At 40.5% G+C, this 19520-nt stretch overlaps 1 protein-coding gene and 1 long non-coding RNA gene across 5 annotated transcripts in view; one reads left to right on the top strand and one right to left on the bottom strand.

The window, feature by feature from the left end:
* The window catches only part of FGF13 (fibroblast growth factor 13), a 510355-nt gene that overhangs the window by 421323 nt on the left and 69512 nt on the right, over positions 1-19520 (top strand). For 2 of the 3 annotated variants that reach the window (XM_045538562.1, XM_045538561.1), the window contains one exon: positions 18218-18328. In XM_045538562.1, the coding sequence (XP_045394518.1) occupies positions 18218-18328 (111 nt within the window). Of the gene's footprint in view, positions 1-16039; positions 16262-18217; positions 18329-19520 lie in introns of those variants that run through there. The other variant, XM_045538560.1, reaches the window with a different exon arrangement.
* Positions 12420-15245, bottom strand: LOC123628678. Of its 2 annotated transcripts, XR_006731724.1 has the most exons (4): positions 15135-15245; positions 14075-14178; positions 13055-13135; positions 12420-12611 (listed from the first exon to the last, which is right to left on the bottom strand). It is a non-coding gene; the product is annotated as an uncharacterized LOC123628678 (long non-coding RNA). The 2 variants fall into 2 exon arrangements; XR_006731723.1 differs by lacking the exon at positions 15135-15245 and having other exon boundaries at positions 14075-14526.

Here is a 19520-nt window from a genome sequence, read left to right as displayed (position 1 = left end):
TAGCCTTCATCCAGTTTTCAATAAAGCTAACATACTGTGGTGCATTTGTCAAAACTAGGAAATCAACACTGGCACATTACTATCAACTAAACCCCAGACTTTATTGGGATTTAACCAATTTTTATCCTAGCACCCTTGTTCTGTTCCAGAATTCAGTCCAGTATAGCATATTGCATTTAGTCGTCATGTCTCCTTAGTCTTCTCTGGTCTTTGACAGTTTCTTTGTGTTTTATTGGTTTTTATATCAGACTATTTTAACAGTAATTCCACATGGCTCTTCAGTCCCAAAGACAAGACCATTGACTGTTCCAGCAGCTCACCTAGTTTACAAATTCTGACCAGAATTTTTAAGAGTCATACTTATAGACATCTGCCCTAAAACTACCTTTTGACTAACCCTAGCCTCTAAAACTCTTTGCTAACTTCCTCCCCTTTTTGAGCCACTGTTGAGACTCTGTGAAAGGGATCTTTCTGTTTCTCAGCATAGTTCACATACCCAGCTTTGTATGACCAATAGGTTTCTCTGGTGGTCTTTGTGTAGGGACTTTGACAGAGGGGTCCATAATGATGTGATTCAGTCATCCACAAAATGCAAGAATCCCTTCCACAACATTGGATAAGTGTTGGCACAGGTCTGTGTGACACCACAGCCCATCTATGAACACTTCAATTGAAAGGACATTGATTACCTCCCAAGATAGTCCATGCTACCTATTTTTGGATAGTCCTTATTGTTGGAAATGGCTTCATCAAAATGAACCCTAATCTGTTTCCTTGTGGTTTCTCCTCCCTGGCCCTATTTCTGATCTCCAGAGAATCAAGATATTGGATGGAAAGTAAGCCCCATATATAGTCCCACTTGAGTGGTATGGAATGAGTCAAACACACTTGGGTGGTCCTAGCTTTGTACACATAGTGTTACTTGTTAGTTGTCTGAATTTGGGCATATGATTCCACTTCTCTGGGCCTTAATTTTCTTACCTGCAAAAAACCCCACCTACCTCATAGGATTGTTGTGAAAATTGAATGAACTAACACATATGGAAGTACCTAGCACACTGACAGGTGCAGAGCAGACTAAAGAAATGATAGTTACCTTTTGGTCAGGATGATCACCTCCTAAATATTCAGTATGAAATGTACCATTTATGTTATATCACATTATTATAGTCTTCATTCTGCCTGGCAGCAGTGAATTCTAACTTTCCCTTCTCATTAACTAATTTCTTAAAAGATTTAATTTTATTTTTTCCACAAGGCTTAATTAAGCTGTTACTGAACAGAACTGAAGTGTTAAATAACCTGAGAGGATGGGTTTAATATAACATTCATGAATCCCATATATCGCCAACTGGTGGGATTAGTCATGGTAGTGGAAGGGAGAGCGTGGCAGGGATTAGCAAATACCCCTGCTAATCAGCAGAATGTGCAAATTAGGCCCCAGCTCATGGCATTAATTTAAATCTCCATGGCAACACCAGCTATCTACATGTGAAGAAGTGATTTCAAAGCTGTAAAGAATGATAGAAATCACTGCACTGAGCATAAAGGAGAAAAAACTGAGGGGAGGAGTATTCCCACTTCCTGAAGAAATCCATACTACTTTTTATAAGTGTAATAATATCTTTTCCTTCCCTGAGCCTCTAATACTGGAAAGTTGACAATGATATAAACAGAAAAAAAAGCAAGAGGGAGTAGAAAAAGGTCAGAAACAGTCTATAAAATATATAATCCATCCATCAGACCAAATAACCATAAATTAGGATAATCTGCATATTGGTGTGTTGCAGAATTTTCTGGGTTAGTAGCCTAGTTCCACTACTCATTAGCTGTGTGACCTTAGGTAAGGTTTTTAACCTTGCTGTGTCTGGTTTTCCTCATTATTAGCATGGGGCTAATAATAGTTCCTACCTTATAGGATTGTCGTGAGAATTAGATAAGTTAACATATGTAATGCATTTAGAACAATGCCTTGCCCAGATGAATGCTTGAAGAATGTTAGCTGCTATTAGTGTCATTATTATTATTACTGCTAGTTGGTCATGATTCTGGAATATAGACTACCTTTCAATTTTATACCCTGTGAAGAAACTACAGAGCGAGAAAGGTTATATTTTTCATTTTCTAATTTTGTTTGTGCTGGAAAAGAGACTTGGAAATGTCAGCACTTGAGAGGTTTTATAGGTATTATCATTTTCAATTTCAGTAGAACACTTAGGAAAATGGTAACTGTGATTCTAGCATAGGATCCAAGTAAAGCCACATTATTGTTTAAGCTCTCATCAAAATCTGGGAGCAGGTGGATATCTGTAAAATGTGATGTGATCAAAATTGAATTAGTTTACCTCAGAAACAGGTTTAAAAAGGTTTAAAAAACCTTTTTTTAAATATATATGTAGCTCTGAAAAATAAACCTAGGCCTCTTCCCTCTCATGGACCAATTTTCTTTGTGGTGTCAGCTCATTTCACCTTGCCTCTGTCTGTTGGTTGATTAGGTTTCTAGTCCAAGCAGGATAATTGCAGTAATTCAACTTTGGATTTAATTTTCAGTGCTTATATTTGATGGGTGATTATTCAAATAGATACTGGGCTACTTGCTTTGTGAGGTCAAAACTGTTGCTGCTTTTTCTATGCAGCCAACAAAACACCTGCCAGTCACCACCCAGTGGTTCAAAAGCTTTTGGAAGCAGCCTAATGGGGCTGAAAGGGAGTGAGACAGGGAGTCAGAAACCTTTGGTTTGAAGCCCTGCTAGACTCCTTTACTATCTTTTCTTCCTGTTTCAATTTTATTTTTGTGTGCACCTTTTTGTAAGCCACTACCTTTCTTCTTTGGAATGAGGTAGGACCTACACTGATTAATAAATTTGTTGGGGGATGTTAAGCAACTATGGCTTCTTGTTGGGACACAATTTTCTGGTTTGTAAAATAGAGTCAGTTGAAACCTCCTCTGGCTACCTCATCAGTTTTCATACAGATCCAATAAGACAATGGTTGTAAAAAAGACCCTGTGAAACCTTAAAATGTTGTATACTTGTAAAGGAGAATTTTAATATCAGAATATGGCTAGAATATGGACCAATATAGTTACTAACCTGATTTAACTTTCCCTTTCACAAGAAGCCAGTAGTCCCCTGCTTATACTTTAATACCTGAACATTGCTTCTACCTATTTGTTATTAAACATGGACTAAGTCCTACACACTCTAAAATGTATTGTACATGAACCTATTCAATCAAAATGGATCTGTCCTGTATTTCATTGCTTCAGGCGCCTCCTGTCTGCCTTCCAAAGGGAAAAAGAGAGAGCTAATTCATTTATTCATGAAACTATCATTTATTGAGCCCCTACTCTGTCTAGATGTGGGGACCCAGAGATGAAATCCAAATACCTACCTGAGGGAGCTCACTGTTTTCTGTGAAAGACAGACAAGTAGACAGAAATTAATCACATATTTGTCATCATAGCTATATGTATAGAGGGCTATGAAGCAAAGACTTTACATGGGAGTTATTGGAAAAGGTTTCCCAGAGGAGATAATGCCTCAGATCAATCTTGAAGACTTTGCTGTGTGGGAGGGAATAAAATTTTAAAGGGTACTGCAGTTGGAGAGGCTAAAAGGTGGGAGGGGGATGTTTTAGAGAAAGGAAGTACTTTGGTGTTTGTGAAATACAGTGTGTCAGAGAGAGTGGCAGGAAGTAAGTGTGACAAGGAAATCTGGGGCTACATAATGGAGGGCTTGTCTGTGATGAAGAGCCACTGAAGACTTGTTAACAGGGTATAACATGATCAGATTTGTAGTTTAGAATTGCAGCAGTGAGCAGAGTAGTTTGATCAGAGGCAGAGAAGAGGCAGAGAAAGCAGTTAGGAATCTATGATGAAATTCAGGCAAAAAATGAAACAGGAATAGGTGACAGTCTTAAAAACAGGAATTTAGAGGAGATGTAAAGAAGGTAGAACCACAGTACTCAGCTAATCCATTCCATATAGAGTGGGACAAAAGGGAAGAGTTCAGAATAATGCTCAGGTTTCTGGCTTTGTTAAAATAGTGGATACATTCAGAAAGGAATAGGATACAAAAAACACCTATAATCACCACATGGAGTAAGAGAAGAGGAATCAGTATGAGGAGATGAGTTCAGTTTTGGATTTGTTTAGTTTGAGATCCTGAGGGGACTTTGGGGTAAAACTATCCATATGTGGAGCTCAGAACTGGCTTCTTATGAAAGGGAAAGTTAAATCAGGTTAGTAATTAATTATATTGGCCCATCTGAACTGATGAAAGCAATGGAGACTTTTGGAGTTGTCATAGTATAAATAGTACTTCTATCCTGCACCATTCGTGTTGCTGGATCCATATCATATTTCAAGATTCAGGAAGATGTTATCTCCTTCTAGAGGCTCTTTCTGACCTTCCAATGTCAGCTTTTTCTATATTACCCTTAAACAACATTCTGTCCTTTTTTAATAGCAGTGATCACTATTTATAACAGCATATTTATGTTGTTAATTATCTGACTCTTCATTATTCTGTAATTTTCATGTGAGTAGGATCACATCCACCTTGTTCACCACTGAATACCTACAATTCAGCCTGGCATACAGTAGATGCTCAAATAACATTTGTTGAATCGATAAATGAAGTCAATAGAGCAAATATCTAGAAAGAAAAGATTGAAGGTGAAAATTAGAGGGTATAGGACAGAATCCTAAAGGACTCAAATGGTTAGTGAGAGGAAAAGGGACTGGAAAAGGAGACAGAGAAGGAGCAGTCAAATGTAGGTATGAGGAAAACTAGGAGAGTAGAGTGTTGGAGAAGTCAATGGAAGAAGACTTGTGTGTTAAAAAGAGAATGGTCAATAGCATCAAATGCTGCCGAAAGGTTATGTAAAGTAATGACTGAGAACCAGTCATTGGATATGACATAAGGTTTTCTTTTGGTGACTGTAGTGGCAACAGTTTTGGTGCTATGGTAGAGGTAAAGAGTGAGTGGGGACTTCTAGTCAATACGTTGAACTGAGGTATTGGTTGTGCTTACCTATCCTTCCACAGAAACACAGAAATAGTGTATAACATACTATCTTAAGTCTTTGACAATACACAAGAGAATTCAAAGGTGAAAAAGGAAAATCTTCAGGTGATAGAAACAAAGAAGTGATTCAACGCCAAAGCAAAGTCCAGCAAGCAGTTGAAGCTGAATGGCCATCAAGAGTAGCAAAACCTGTATATACCCTGGGGCTTAAATTGAAAGAACACCCCTAATACAGAGCCCTGAGTTTACTTCTTAAAGCCAGGAACCAAAAAGTCCTATCTAGTTCATGACAAATCGGGGCCCAGGGCCTAGGGATACAGAGTATAGGTCGGGGGTCTATTCTGGACTGAGAGTATAAGAAATTGGAACCCACATCTGAATTTATACTACTAATGTATACTAGGAAATTAAAATAAAAACTGATCTGTAACCAGTGAGACCCAGAGTGCTAGCAGAGAAAGAACACAAAACTGTAGAGGTAGATAACACTACTACCCATGGTTTATGTGGGACTTCTACAGAAAACATCTTTCCTGTTTCCTGTAAGCCCACAGTAAAATTTATAGAGCAAGAAAAAAAATAAACCACCACAGGAAGAGCTATCAGTGACAAGAAATAGGATAATACATATTCCAGAAATAAGGTAATATGAAAAAGACTTTAATGTTTAAGTGTCTTGAAAATGTCCAATAGGATAAAGAAAGGAATAGAATCTATAAGATATGAAGAGGATATTATGAAAAAGAATAGCAGACATATTAAAAAATTACCAAATAGAAATTCTGTCTATATATGTATGTATATACAGTAATATGTGTATATATTATATATGTGTATATGTATAATTTTATGTCATCCATAAAATATTACTGTATAATATATAATATATATACCAATGAAATAAAAACAAATCAAACAATAGACTAAATCTAGCTAAAGATAGGATCAGTGAAGCACCAAATTTTGCAAATAAAGATCAAGATGGAATTAGGAAAGAGAAGTTAGGAATCATGAAAGAGAGAATGAGGTCTAACATAACACCTAACAGAAGTTTCAGAAGAAGCACAGAGAGAGATCTAAAGACAGGCAATGAGTGCAGAGTAATAGTTAAATTTCCAGAATTGAAGAACAATTGAACAACTGAAGAGGAATGCAGTGAGCAGGAAGATTTTTAATATGTTTTCGATATATTCAAATATCAGCCAAATCCTAGTTCCTCTCTAGCAAGAATATTGAAATCTACGTAGAGGAATCACTAGGATTACATGGCATGGACAATCATTTTCACGTAATATTTAATTCATTTGTTAGCCTAAAGTTTTATCTTCATCATAAAAAATTATTTAATGACTGCCTATGTGAAAATCTCTGGTCTCCAAGCTCACCCCAGTTATTTTAGGAGGAGAATGGCTAACTCACTGTGGCATACATGCCAAAGTAATTTTCATTTTTGACTGGCATCTTTCTAAAGGGATTACTTCTACTAAACCATCTGCTGTTGGCAGTTGTAAATCAGTAACAACTATATACTTGAACATCATCATTGACAATATGTGCTGAATGTGATCAGTGGGAAAGGGAAGACAATCAGTTTATAAGCAAAAAAAAAAAAAAAATCAGAGTATCTACATAGCACAGTTGATTTCTCCCAATCCTCAATGCTTCATGATCATACCAGTAATCAACATTTCACAGAAAAGTACAGTACTAGAGAGTGGTTACAATATTAGATCAACTTACTGTCAAGTGATTCAAAGTGTGGGGACATAAAAATCCGAAGTGTTGTAAGTTCTTTCAGCTGAGGGAAAGCAATATGGCCTGGTACGAAGATTCCAGTTCCAGGAGTCAGTTTAGATTCAGGTTTGAAGTCTGACTTTATGTAATTTCATTTTCCAACTTCCAAGCTCCTTTTCATCCTCCCACATTCATCTTCAGCAATATGTATTTTTTCTGAAGCTGAACTCAATTCCTGCCCTCCTACCTTCTTTTGGGCTCTGAGAACAAGTTTAGACATTTGGTACCACTCTTGCAGTGCTTATCACATTTGTGTTTTAGTTATTTATTTACTTCTATTTCTCCTCCACTTGAGGCCATTGACAATCACTGGAGAGGCCATAGAGTAGTTTTTAAGATCACAGGATATGAAGTCAGACTGCATGGATTAGAATCCTAGATCCACCACTTCCTAGATAAATGAACTCATTAACCTCTCTCAGCCTCAGCTGTTTCATCTGTAAAATAGGGATAAGCTCATATGGTTGTTATAAGTATTAAGTGAGTAAACAAGGATAAAATACAGTAAGTCCTCACTTAATGTCATCAATAGGATCTTGGAAACTGTGACTTTAACCAAATTGACCTTCAGCAGGTACTCAAATAACGTAATTTCTTCAACATCATTTCATTATAACGTTGATGAGAAAAAAATTGGTTTTGTAATGTTGTTCCACTTAAAGTCGAAGTTTCTAAGAACGTAGCAATGACATTAACTGAGGACTTGCTGTGCTTACACTAGGGCCTGAGGTAGAGTTAGCACTCAATACATTACAGCTATTATTACTTTTACATCCTTCAGGTCTTAGCTCAGTTCTTGGCAAATAGTTCTCAGCAAGTTTTGAGTGAATAAACGAATGAGTGAACAAATAAACAAATGGTCCAAGCCAAATATATTTAACTTTTCTTGCCTCAGATCTCTTCTCTAAAATCAGATCCTTAGGTGAGCATCAAGGCCCCTTTTAAGAAATCAGTTTCTAAAAATTGCTTGAGGCCTCCAGTGGTTGCAAGAGAAGTTACTTAATAAGTTTAATCAGTTGATTGTACTTTTAACTGTTTGTCAGAAGAGAAAAGTTAGGGCAAATAAGTTAGAATGAATACTAGAGAAACTCTTCATTACAAAAGGATAGTCATGGGTTTCCTACCATGGAAGTGAATACACTGTGTATAATATTTTTCTCTCTTTTGGCTGAACTCAAGCTTCCTGTAGCTGAAAGCAGATGGCACAAAAAAGCTTACGGTATGGAAAGCCAGTTTTCGCTATATGAAAAGAATTGAGAGAATTGGGAATGCTTTAACTTCTTTTCTTTGCTAAGTAGTGATGGAGAGAAAGACCTAGAAGTGTCCTTTGGCTCTCATAGCATTCCAAAGGCCCAGATTACCTGAGTCAGGACAAGTCCTACTGTCAAACTATTTCTTGGGTTGGGAAACCCAGAATAATATTAAGGAGTGATTTATAATCATTTAATTTTAGTGAGAAAGCAATGTTGTCTTTAAATATTGCTGTAAGAAGTTATTATTAAAAGTGTTGTGAATTATGCTTGTAACTATGCACAGGTCGTATCTATTTTTTTATTTCACAATTCACTTGCTAAAGGCAAGAAACAAAACTGAGTTAAAAATCATGCCATATTCTATCTTTTTCAGTCACCCAAGCCAAGAGATAGGCATATCCAGGCACCACTGTTCAGCAGCCCAAATTCCAGACTCTGTGCCAAGGAGGAAAGTAGTAGTATTTAAAGGGCTGGCCTTGTACACATAGATTGTATTTATTGGCTGAGGATCCTTAGTTTAAATATTGGCACTACCACTTGTATACTAGCCAGGAAACCATAATTATAACATTTCATCTCTCTAGACCTCCCACTTTTCTCACTTTTACAATGGCAATAATGATAATATCTAACTTACAGGTTGTTGCAAGGATTAAAGGAAATAGTGTTATAGCACTTGACAAGTTGCTTGCCCAATTATAACCATAGTATTTACTGAGTGCTATCACCATTTAAAACCCCAGTTTTAGCAAAAAAAAAAAAATCTAAAGCACAGTGGAGAGTTTAAAAACCATCTAGGGCAGTGGTCCTCAACCTTTTTGGCACCTGGGACCATTTTCATGAAAGATAATTTTTCCATGGACAGGGGATGGGAGGGATGGTTTCAGGATAATTCAAGCACATTACATTTATTGTACACTTTATTTCTATTATTATTATTACATTATAATATATAATGAAATAATTATACAACTCACCATAGGTTGAGGACCCCTGATCTAGGGCATCTGCACAGTTCTCAGGTAGGTCATGGACCTGTCTTTCATCACCTCCTTAGAATCTGGAGGATAATATTTCCTCCAAATTCAGTAGGTTCTCCTGCCCAAATCCTGGTTGGTGTCTGAAGAGATGTGTTAAGATTCTTAATCCTGAGAGAGCACTGAAGTATTTTCCCAATACCTCTCTGCTGCCTTAAAAAAAATGGAAACTCTTGCTAGGAAATTTATAGAAACAGTGCCATTGGCAAGTAGGAAATAAATCTAGTTTTCCTTGTGCTGTTTGTGAATCTTGCCTCCATATGCTAAATAATAATGAACATTAGATCATTTGCACACACTGCATTCCCTTCCTGAAATCCTGAGTTCAGGCCACCTTCTTCCAGTGATCTTATTGCCTGAAATAGCTTAGATCCAGAAAAATTAGATTGTCTGCTTCCACTTCAAATCCTCCATCATTTTTTCCCTAACTTTTCATTTAGATTACTTAGTTCACTGGGCAAGAAATGAACCCAGTGTTACAGATATTTTGCCTCTGAGTCCTGCACATTTTTAGTCTGCCATAAATGTTTCATCATACAAACACCTCATTTATGTTTGTTAGCCACGAGTCAGTTCATAAGATAGCAATTGTTCCTTCAAGATCTTCAAATGATATTGAATAAAACTGAATTGAATTCACTTGGAGAACCTGATGCTTTTGTTGGCTCTGGATGCTCTGTCGCCACTGAAGTAACCCATTGGTTAAGAATAAATTTATTGTTTCTACAAAATGTTTTCTACAGGTTGGACAAGAGAAACTATAGGAAATGAGTGTGACTGCCTTGACCCAAGTACTCCAAGTTCTTCCAGTTTGCTCTTCCAAAGGCAGAGCCACTAGCTCTCCATATGCCCTATCAGATGGGACCTTAACCCTTCTCAATAATGGTGTTGCTGGCCCTTTCCACTTTCCCCATGAACACTTCTTAGTGGCAGGTCATGAGTATATAAATAGTAGTGTAGTTTTTATGACAGAATGAGAGTCTTGAGGGAAATCAACCCACATAACCACCCAAATAGATAAGGTTCTAGCTGTATTCGTAAAAACTATTATGAAGGAAAATCAGCAATCAATTATGGTATTTAACAACCCTTACTGAAAAGAATGGTTTCCTTCTACAAAACTTAAATCCCCACATATTAAAGCTTAAGCTTTTTTTCTGTGCGTTCTCTCCTTATGATCAAGAGAGAAACCTCCACACTAGCAACCTGCTATTTCTCTCCAGGTTTTCTTGATTAAATGGCCAAGCAGGTAATCAGAGGCCTTGAACTCTCAATGTTACAGCTGCCATGGCTAATTAAATGGCAAAGAGCTAAATTCATGGACATGATTAATACCATCAGGGTATTTTATGGTTTTAATGTTCATAAATTATGACTGAACAATGAAAATTTTATGTGGGTTATAGGATTTTTCTTCTTAAGGATCAGAATTAATCAGTGTTTGCTCAATTGATTTTAAATATAAATCAGAGGTAGCTTCAGTAAATTCTATAGCTTAACTATTTAGAGAATTATCTCAGAGAGAGAACATAATGAAGACCAAACCACCATCCTAGTGTGATGCAAACCTAGGGTCCCGTACCTTTTCATTCTGAGTGCAGATCAGGAGAGCCAATCAATTTCTATAAAATTGGTTCTAGAGATCCTTGTTTCTGAAGTATAACTCCCCCAAATGATCTGACTAGCAGAGACTCTTAGCCAGCTAATAAATGTATCAGGTTATTCTACAGAATACAGTAGTTTTTCTGTCCCTGAAATTCCAGTGTGACAATAACAAGATTTCCTTAAATTGCATTTTTCTTCCTGCTTGGAGTTAAGTGGCAAAAGCCTATTCTAATGACTTTTCTCTAATCTCCTCATTTGTATTTCTATCCAGTTGTTTCTCTAGGCTTTTGTACATAATTAGGTAGACCAAAAAAAGGTGATACTTGGCTGCCCCATCTCCTAAATATTCTCTCTGCTGCCCTACCCAGTGAATGGGGAGATCTCAGTGTTGCTTGACATTGGTGCACTTGAACCTGCCTCCCTTTCCTCCGTTTGAACTCATCATCAGTCCTGACCTGGTAACTGACCACTCAGATATTTTGATGAACTGTTAGTGGTGATGGAGAGCAGACAGGCAAGTGGCTCTGATTAAGTTTATCTTCACGGAGGAAAGGTGTTTGAAATCTCTCCTTTTCAGAGTTTCAGAAACACAGCCAATTTCTTACTGCTTAAAAGGGACTGAGGCTGCTCCTGATTAGGCTGTCTGAATTCTCTCATTTTTACTCATCACAGTCACATCTGTTTGGGTTTCTGTCTCTCTCCTGGAGATGCCTCTTGAGAGTAGGTCCCCTCAAGCTTCCTTACAGCTCATCTGAGGCCTGCCAAAAGGGACTGGCAGAGAATGATCAGCATTCTATACCCTGATAACTCATATAACTCTCTCTGAAAAGAATGCTGAAACCTGGTTCTCAAGTGAACCCATGAGGAGTGGAGCCAAAGGGACTTTTGTGTTTTTCTTTGGAATCCAATTTAGAATTTATGTTCTGGTGGGTGAGGGAAGGAGTGGAGATATGGGAAGTATGAGGAAGGAAAGATAAAGAGGTAGAGGGAACAGGGCCACATGTAAAAAAAATTCATAGGCTCCCAGAGCCAAAAGGACTGTAAGGAACATGTCATCTAGAGGTTTCTAAACATTTTGTTTTTAGTAGCAGAATCTTTTAATTTTTTTCATAAGAAATAATACACTGAGCCCAGTATATAAAACATATGAAAGAAGTTGATATAGTTAAGTGGTTATAGTTAAAATAGATGAAGGCTATGGATGAAACATTGGTGAGGGAACTTATGTCCACGTACTCTTAGTGTGCTGCAGAATACAGTTTGAAAGCCATGAATCTTGCCTAAGCATTACGTTAAAGATGGGAAAACTAAGGCCTGTAGTATAGAGTAATGACATTCCCAAGGTCACATAGTGGCAGACGTGGGATTAAAACATATGCCTCCTGTCAGCCAGGCTAGAACTCTTTGGGAGCTGAGATAGAGGAAAGGAGCTAAGAATGCTTTCTTCCTGAACACGGTCAAGGAGAGAGCTTGGTGAGCAGTGATATAGGAGAGAGGAGGTCTGGGAGGAAAATGGAGAGTGTACTCACCCAGCATAGAGGAGTTGGAAGCACCAAAGTTAAGCAGAGTAAATTGAAACTCTACGAATCTGAAGGAGATCCAGGAAGTTCCATAGCAAGGGTACAGTGTGAACTGCTAGGTATAAATCAAGACAGGAGAGAAAGGCATTTGGAAATAGGTATCAAAAGGGACTTCTTTATTCTTCCTCTTACTAAAATGCCATACTATTGGTTTGGGGTAGCAGTGGGGCAGAAAGTAAAGGCAAAATATGCTTCTCTGGGATTGGCTGCAATATGTCTTTCATTATGCCTTCTCGAGATGGATGGGACTTTGCCATAGTTCCCCGGTGATTTGAGAGTAATATTCAAACTTTTCTCTGAATTCCTAAGCACCTGGAAAATAGACATGAGAATTAGCAAAGCATGACAATATCTGCTTTATTAATGGTTAAGTTGATTGGACAATATGATTTGGACACAAACTCAAAATGGTCTTCCTTAACTTTCCACCCCAGATTGAACTTATCCTCTACTCACAGGCCTCTCTGAGTTCTCTTAGTGAAGGAGTGAGGAGAATGCATGTGGTCTGCAGGCAGACAGATCACAGAGTTAGAAGCTTCCTTTTCTAGTCTCATCAATAATGTAACAAATATTTTCCTGTCTACGAAGAACAATAACTCAAGGGGGGATGTAAAAAGGCAGAAGCACCTTTTGTGAGGTAACAGGAACATGTGGCAGAGGGAGAAACTGGTTTCTTCCCATACTCCTCATTTTTCAAGATTATAAAATTTAATTAAGGAGAGAAGGATTAGAGCAAGAAAGTTATCTGCAAACACCTGTAGAATCATCCAGTTGTCAGCTTTGGTCCAGTGGTTCCATGAGCTCATGGCAGAGAGTTTAATTCTCTATCAAAAAAGCTGTGGGTGGTAAATAGAAGTTAGAAACAGAAGGGATGTATTTACATGTTTGCATTTGCAACTCTGCAATGATAAGTGTCCTCCCTTCTCACTGTATATCCCTGAAGTTTTCTTGGGGTCTGTTTAAGCTGTTTAATCCACTCAAGTGGCCATCCCAGTAATTCTACAGGCTTCCTAAAAATACTTCTATGAATGATATTTGCAGGGGCAAACAGTGAGGGCTCTCTGGGAGAAGTGAAGGGAAAAGGATGGAGGAAAGCCCTTTTCATTTTCCCAGTGCCATTGCTCATTCTTCCCAAGGTCTGTCCCTTTCATGAATTAGATCTTTGTCCTTCTTTAGCTTTTTCATGCTTGCTCTGGATCAGGGTCCCAAGAGAGAAGCAAAAGCAAGGAAAAAAGGTCCTTGGGGTTGGTGCTCAGCAGAAGGTAAAAACAGGGACCTCTTAACTGTTGATCACCTATTCTAAATATTTGGCCCTGGTCAAAGCTTCTTCTGACCCTTTTTTTGGTGAGATTATTTCACTTCGTGGTGCCTAAAATTTAACCAACAATCACATACATTCTGAGCTGGGAAATACCTTCCTACCCTTCAGAATCAATATATATCAGTCATTCATCAATCATTTGCGACAAACTAGTATTAAGCATAGACTAGGACAGGAATTGTGCCAAGAGATGGGAATATAGTGGTGAACAAGACTCTGTCCCAATTTTCTAGGTGTTCAAGATCCAGTGGGAGCAGACCAGGGATTTTTCCCCATAAATTAAAGTTTAAAGTGGATACTTGAATTGACTTGAGGTGCTAAAACTCTCTTCTACCTTGTCCTTTTTCTTTTGGGAAAGCCAAGCACAAAGGAGTAGATGGAAGATTTCAGACCCTGTGGCACCATTCTCCTGTAACTATCCGTCTCAGCCCCTGCAACCTTCACCCCAGCCTACCTTGCAGAGAAACGGTGGTGCTTCTGATGGAGCAAGAGACATTTCAAGAATGGGGAGAAGTGGAAGGGGAGGTAGCAGCAGCTTTGCCTGTGAAGCAATGAAATCTACAGAAGGGTCAGATGATTCAGCTATTATGAGCTAAGATGCCAGAAATTGTTTCAGTGTTGCTTAGTCCGAGCTTGTTGGGAGGCCAGACAAGAAGGAAGGGCTAGAGTCTGGGGCTGGTTGAGCATTTGGTTTTGCATCTACATCGATTCTGAAAAGATGGAGAGGGGGAAGTGTAGGACTCCAATAAAGGCAGTGTAGTGGCAGCTCCAAGATAGAGCAGCCCTGTGAACTGAGGCTTTGATTTCAGCCTCAGAACTCAAGTAAAATAGTAAAACAATTGCGTCTATTTGAAGGTAAGGATGTGGATGGGCCATTCTCTTTACTGAATTCGTGCCCTCAAACCCCCTTTTTCTGCTCTAGAATAAAACAGAGCACAGGGAGAGGAAAGAACTTGTTAATAGAGTGAGGCCAGCAAAAAGCCAGACTGGATTCCAGAACTGGAGGAAGGGAGGCTGTCTGAGTTTAAGGAGCAGAAAAACAGAACTTAGGAAATTGGAGATGGGCCGGAGCTTAAATAAAGTGCCTCGGCTATGCATTTCCCAAATACCCAAACCCAAACGGACAGATGAGGGGGTGCAGAGGGAAAACGGGGGTCGGGCCGCACAAATTTGGCGTGAAATGAAAAGTCAGCAAAAACCACTGGGTGGCAGCGTGGTGTGCGGGCGTAGCTCTGCAGTGCCTGCTGCTGCTGTTGCTGCTGCCGCGAGGGCTGAGCCCGTCTGGGAACCCTGGCCTCCTCTCTAAAAGGGCTACAAGGGTCGCCAAGCAAAATACCTTGGCAGGGGGGTGGATAGGTGGGTGGGGGGATGAGTCCAAGCCTGGGGCAAGGGTCTGGCTAACTTCCCAGAGGCTCCAGCCCGAGCACAATCTAGCTAGCTCAAACACTAACGAAACACCCCCACCCCGCCATCCCCCATCGCTGAGCAAACCCCCGCTCCTTCAACCCAACTACCTCATCCTGGTACCTCCTCCATCACTGTTTCCTCCCGAAGCTCCTTTCGGGGAAAGGAAGGGAGAAGGATTTGGGCGATGGGGCAGTGCCTAAGCCCCTACAGGTGTTAGCCCGAGAGGCTGGCGGGGACTTGGGGGGTGGGGCGGGAGGGGGCGGCCCGCGGCCCGCAGCCAGTGGGCTCGGCTCCGGGAGGGAGGGGCCGCCGCGGGAGGGGGCTGCGGGGAGGCAGTCGCGCCGTTCCGGAGGGTGCCTGCGGCGACTGAATTTCTGTGCTGCGACTGTGCCGCGCCCAGAGCAGCAGCAACAGCGAAGATGCGAGGCCATTACCTGTTTGATCCCTGTCGGAAAGCTGGCATGGGCCAACTTTTCCTGATTATCAAGCCAAGAAGTTGCAAGGACTAGTGGAAGACTCGGAGGGGCCAGGGTGAGGGCGCGCTCCCCCGCGCGCTTCCTCCTCCCTCCTCCCTCCGGCCGCCCGCGCTCCCGGCCTCTCTCCCGCCCGCGCTCATTCCCTCTGCCCGCCTCCCTCCTCTGGCCCCCTCCGCGCGGCACAGGGCGGGGGGTGCCGCGAAACTCCGACCCGAGCCACTTGGACTTGCACAGTGTCCTCGGGGGCGCAGGGGCCGAGCGTACGCAGCCACGAAGCTCTGCCTCCGCCTGCCAGTCTCGCCCGCGATCCCGGCCCGAGGCTGTGGCGTCGCCTCGGACCCCGGCAGCCAGCAGCCCGCGCGGGTGCCGGTCCACCGCCAGAGGAGCTCGGACGGCATGCTGAGCCCCCTCCTCGGCTGAAGCCCGAGTGCAGAGAAGCCCGGGCGAACGCAGGCTAAGGAGACCAAGACGGTGAAGGCGCGAGACAGCGGACGAGCAGCGGAGGAGAAGGAGGAGGAGGCGAACCCAGAGAGGGGCAGCAAAAGAAGTGGTGGTGGTGGGCGTCGTGGCCATGGCGGCGGCTATCGCCAGCTCGCTGATCCGTCAGAAGAGACAAGCCCGCGAGCGCGAGAAATCCAACGCCTGCAAGTGTGTCAGCAGCCCCAGTAAAGGCAAGACCAGCTGCGACAAAAACAAGTTAAATGTCTTTTCCCGGGTCAAACTCTTCGGCTCCAAGAAGAGGCGCAGAAGAAGACCAGGTCGGAAGGGGCTTTAGCTTTTTTTTTTTCCTCCCATACTTTATAAGTGTGGAGGGGGCGGGATGAGGCCGGAATGTAAGCATAGGTGAGTTTGTCGGTGGCCCCTCTTGTACGGATGAGGCCACCTAGCCGGTGTGCGTGCGTGGGAAGGCGATTGCTTTCTTGCCTCCTTCGTAACAGTAACAGGCTTGCTGCATTGCAACTGCTCTGGGACAGGCGCAGAGCCTGGGGGCATTACCCTGCTCAGGAGTCGCGCCCGGAGCTTGAGACATGTCACATATGTGCATGTCCGGTGGTCTCTGGGCAGGCGTGACCTAGGCATGGCTATGATGTGTGTGGCGTGGAAATTGCAGGCTCAGAGCTGGGCAGACACCATTGCCCGTCCCCCCTTCCCAGGAGAGCCTGGGGAATGCCTCTCTTGCCTTTATCTCTGCCTGTCAGACCCTTCCCCTCCAGCTTTCCACCCCCAAGGGATGTGGGCTGCTTCTATCTAGGCACTGCGTTTCTTTGATTACTTTTAAGCTTTTTGGGACAGACTTGACTTTGTGGTGCAGCTTTGAAATGTTTGCTGGGGCCAGGGGAGGGGGCGGGGGGGGGGGGCAGGCGCGGATTTCTAGAACCTTGCCGCAAAGAGCTTAGTGATCTGGTTAGACTGGTAAAACTGGTTCTGGCTACTAAAATGTAGGATTAAAGGGAGAACTTAAACTCCTAGCCAAATTGTGGGTCCTTTTGAATCTTTTCAGTGATAAGAGTAGCGCGACATTCTGGTGTGGGGAAATTCAGACAGCTCTAGAGCTCTAGGTGTCAGGTTGCGTCAAGGTAGACCTTCAGGAGAACATGCAGCTTATTTGCCTATCTTAGCCAAATGAATCTTTTACACTATTTTCTACTTTTTTACCAGATAAGTAGTGTAGAAAATCAGACGTACTCATCGATCTGTTATTTCTGAATTTATGTCTTCTACACACCCTGGAATGGAAACGCAGACCTACGTTTTCTGTTTGCACAAAGTTTTTAACGCATTAGCTGTAAATTAGGGTTGTTTTAAAAAGGCTTAAGTGATTGCAAAGCATGATTATGTGGCATGAATAATCACATAAATATTATTTCAGCACAGGTGTCTGTATTCAGTTAAAGCAAATTTTGGATAATATGGCTATTATTGGTAAATTAGGCACTTGACTAATCTATGGTGATTCATAATTGAAAATTGTTTTAATTAAGAACTCATTTTGGATAATCATATTTTTGATATTAAATTTGAAAATAAGTATGCACTAATTTTTTTTCTTTCCTACGAACAACAGCCCTACTCTTTCACACCCATTAGCTCTAATGATAATTAATATGATAGGATATGGTGATGGCTGTTTTATCTTCCCCCTCCCTTTTTTGTATCAAAGGCTCAATTTTCTAAATACAGATCATTTGATGGGGTTCTAGGTTATTTATGCATTTTCAACCTTCTTAGAATGGAGGGGATTATTTATTCAAATTGTGGTAATTCTGAAGGAAGTCTTTGCTGGTGGGTTTTTGGTACCAGGTTGGCAAACAACTCTAAATTAATTATCTTTGTATTTTTCCTTTTCCTTTCACATGAAAAGTGGCACATTGTGAAAAGACAGAATATGCCATTTGCCAACCCATTCCAAATACTCAATGAGAGTACCACTCTGTAAGCCAAAGGACAGGCTATCAGAAACTGTAGACCCTGTCAGAAGCTTTAGGGCTTTATGCCATTGTTTCCAGGTAGAAATCAAATATTTCTTCAGTTTTGAGATTTATTGTGAAACTTGGAGTTTGTTTTCTTTTTTCCTTTTTAAAGGACTCTTTAAAAAGTTTAGTTTGACCTTTTCCACTAAAATTTATAAATGAAATTAGAATTTTAAATTCTGAGTCTTTTAAACTACGCATGCACAATTTATCAATTGACCCAAACCATTGTTCTCTTTGCAGAGCCTCAGCTTAAGGGAATAGTTACCAAACTGTACAGTCGACAAGGCTTCCACTTGCAGCTGCAAGCAGATGGAACCATTGATGGCACCAGAGATGAGGACAGTACTTATAGTAAGTGACTGCAAAATAAATAGTATATGCCAGCATGTTGTTGACCTTGTGTTCTTTTTATTTGTTTTAAAATAAATAACCCCTGCTGAATCCTGAAGTGAATACAAAATATAGTCACACTACATAATCCTGTTTACACAGGTTAACCTAAAGGAAGTTAAACATGAAAATACCTAAAATAGTCAACTAGAGCAAATAATGTTGACACCATCTGAAGAACAATCCAAATGTCATCTCCATGGCAATCTAGATAGATTTATGGCTGTCCTTTGGATTTTATTACTTTTTCCCACAGAAAATTTACTCTCCCACACACTGATCCTGAAATAGCATGTTATCGCTACTCTTAAGAATCAGTCTCTACCCAAGAGAGAGGAGTGGTTTCATACCATGAGAATTCATCATTACAGGCTTTCACTTCTGCTGCCCCGTCCACACACACACTGATAACTCTGAGACTAATAGGATTTTAACATTGAAATACCTCCACAGGTGGGTAAAAGGATTTCTTTTAGTGCTTTATTTTTAACCATGGTTTAAGTAAAGACCAAATCAGAGACCAGAATGGTGAACCTAAAAAGGAAATGCAGCAAAAATAATCTCTGTTTTATTTCTAATTATTGAAGGAAGATGATTCCAAGATGTTACATAACCTTTAATTACATATGCTTTATTTATTTGCAGTAATAAAAACATAATATCACCAGTAGTGCAGCCTTCTCTTCAATGATAACTGGTGTTTTCTTACAATTTACAGATTTCTGGAAATCCATTAAATGTTCCATGAGGCTAAAACACTTAGTTCTCACAATTCATTATCCGTTTTCCCTAATTTCTACTGAATTTCCCTCAAATTTTGATAATTTCCCAGTAATATTCCCATTGTAGGCTGAGAATACAGCCAAGGAAAGTAGGTCTGAGTGCTAATGAGAACTGTGATTTTTTATAGATACATGGCTACAGATAGCAAAGCCATTGACAGGAATTCGGATGTTAAGTGTAAAGAGTTTCTCACCTTTTAGGAATGCTTCCTGGGCTAATGGCCAAGCTGTGACTTCAAGAGGAAGTCACTTTTAATTACCCTTGAAGAAAGCTCGTTGGTACTGAGGTTGAAAAACCTCCATACTAAACGGTACTCACTGTTTTGTTACATGCTATGTTACTGTTATGATATTAAAGTTTTATAGTGAAT

The sequence above is a fragment of the Lemur catta genome, chromosome X, assembly GCF_020740605.2.
Source record: "Lemur catta isolate mLemCat1 chromosome X, mLemCat1.pri, whole genome shotgun sequence".
In the NCBI taxonomy this organism is placed as follows: Eukaryota; Metazoa; Chordata; class Mammalia; order Primates; family Lemuridae; genus Lemur; species Lemur catta.
This window is presented reverse-complemented; position numbering and strand designations above follow the sequence as displayed.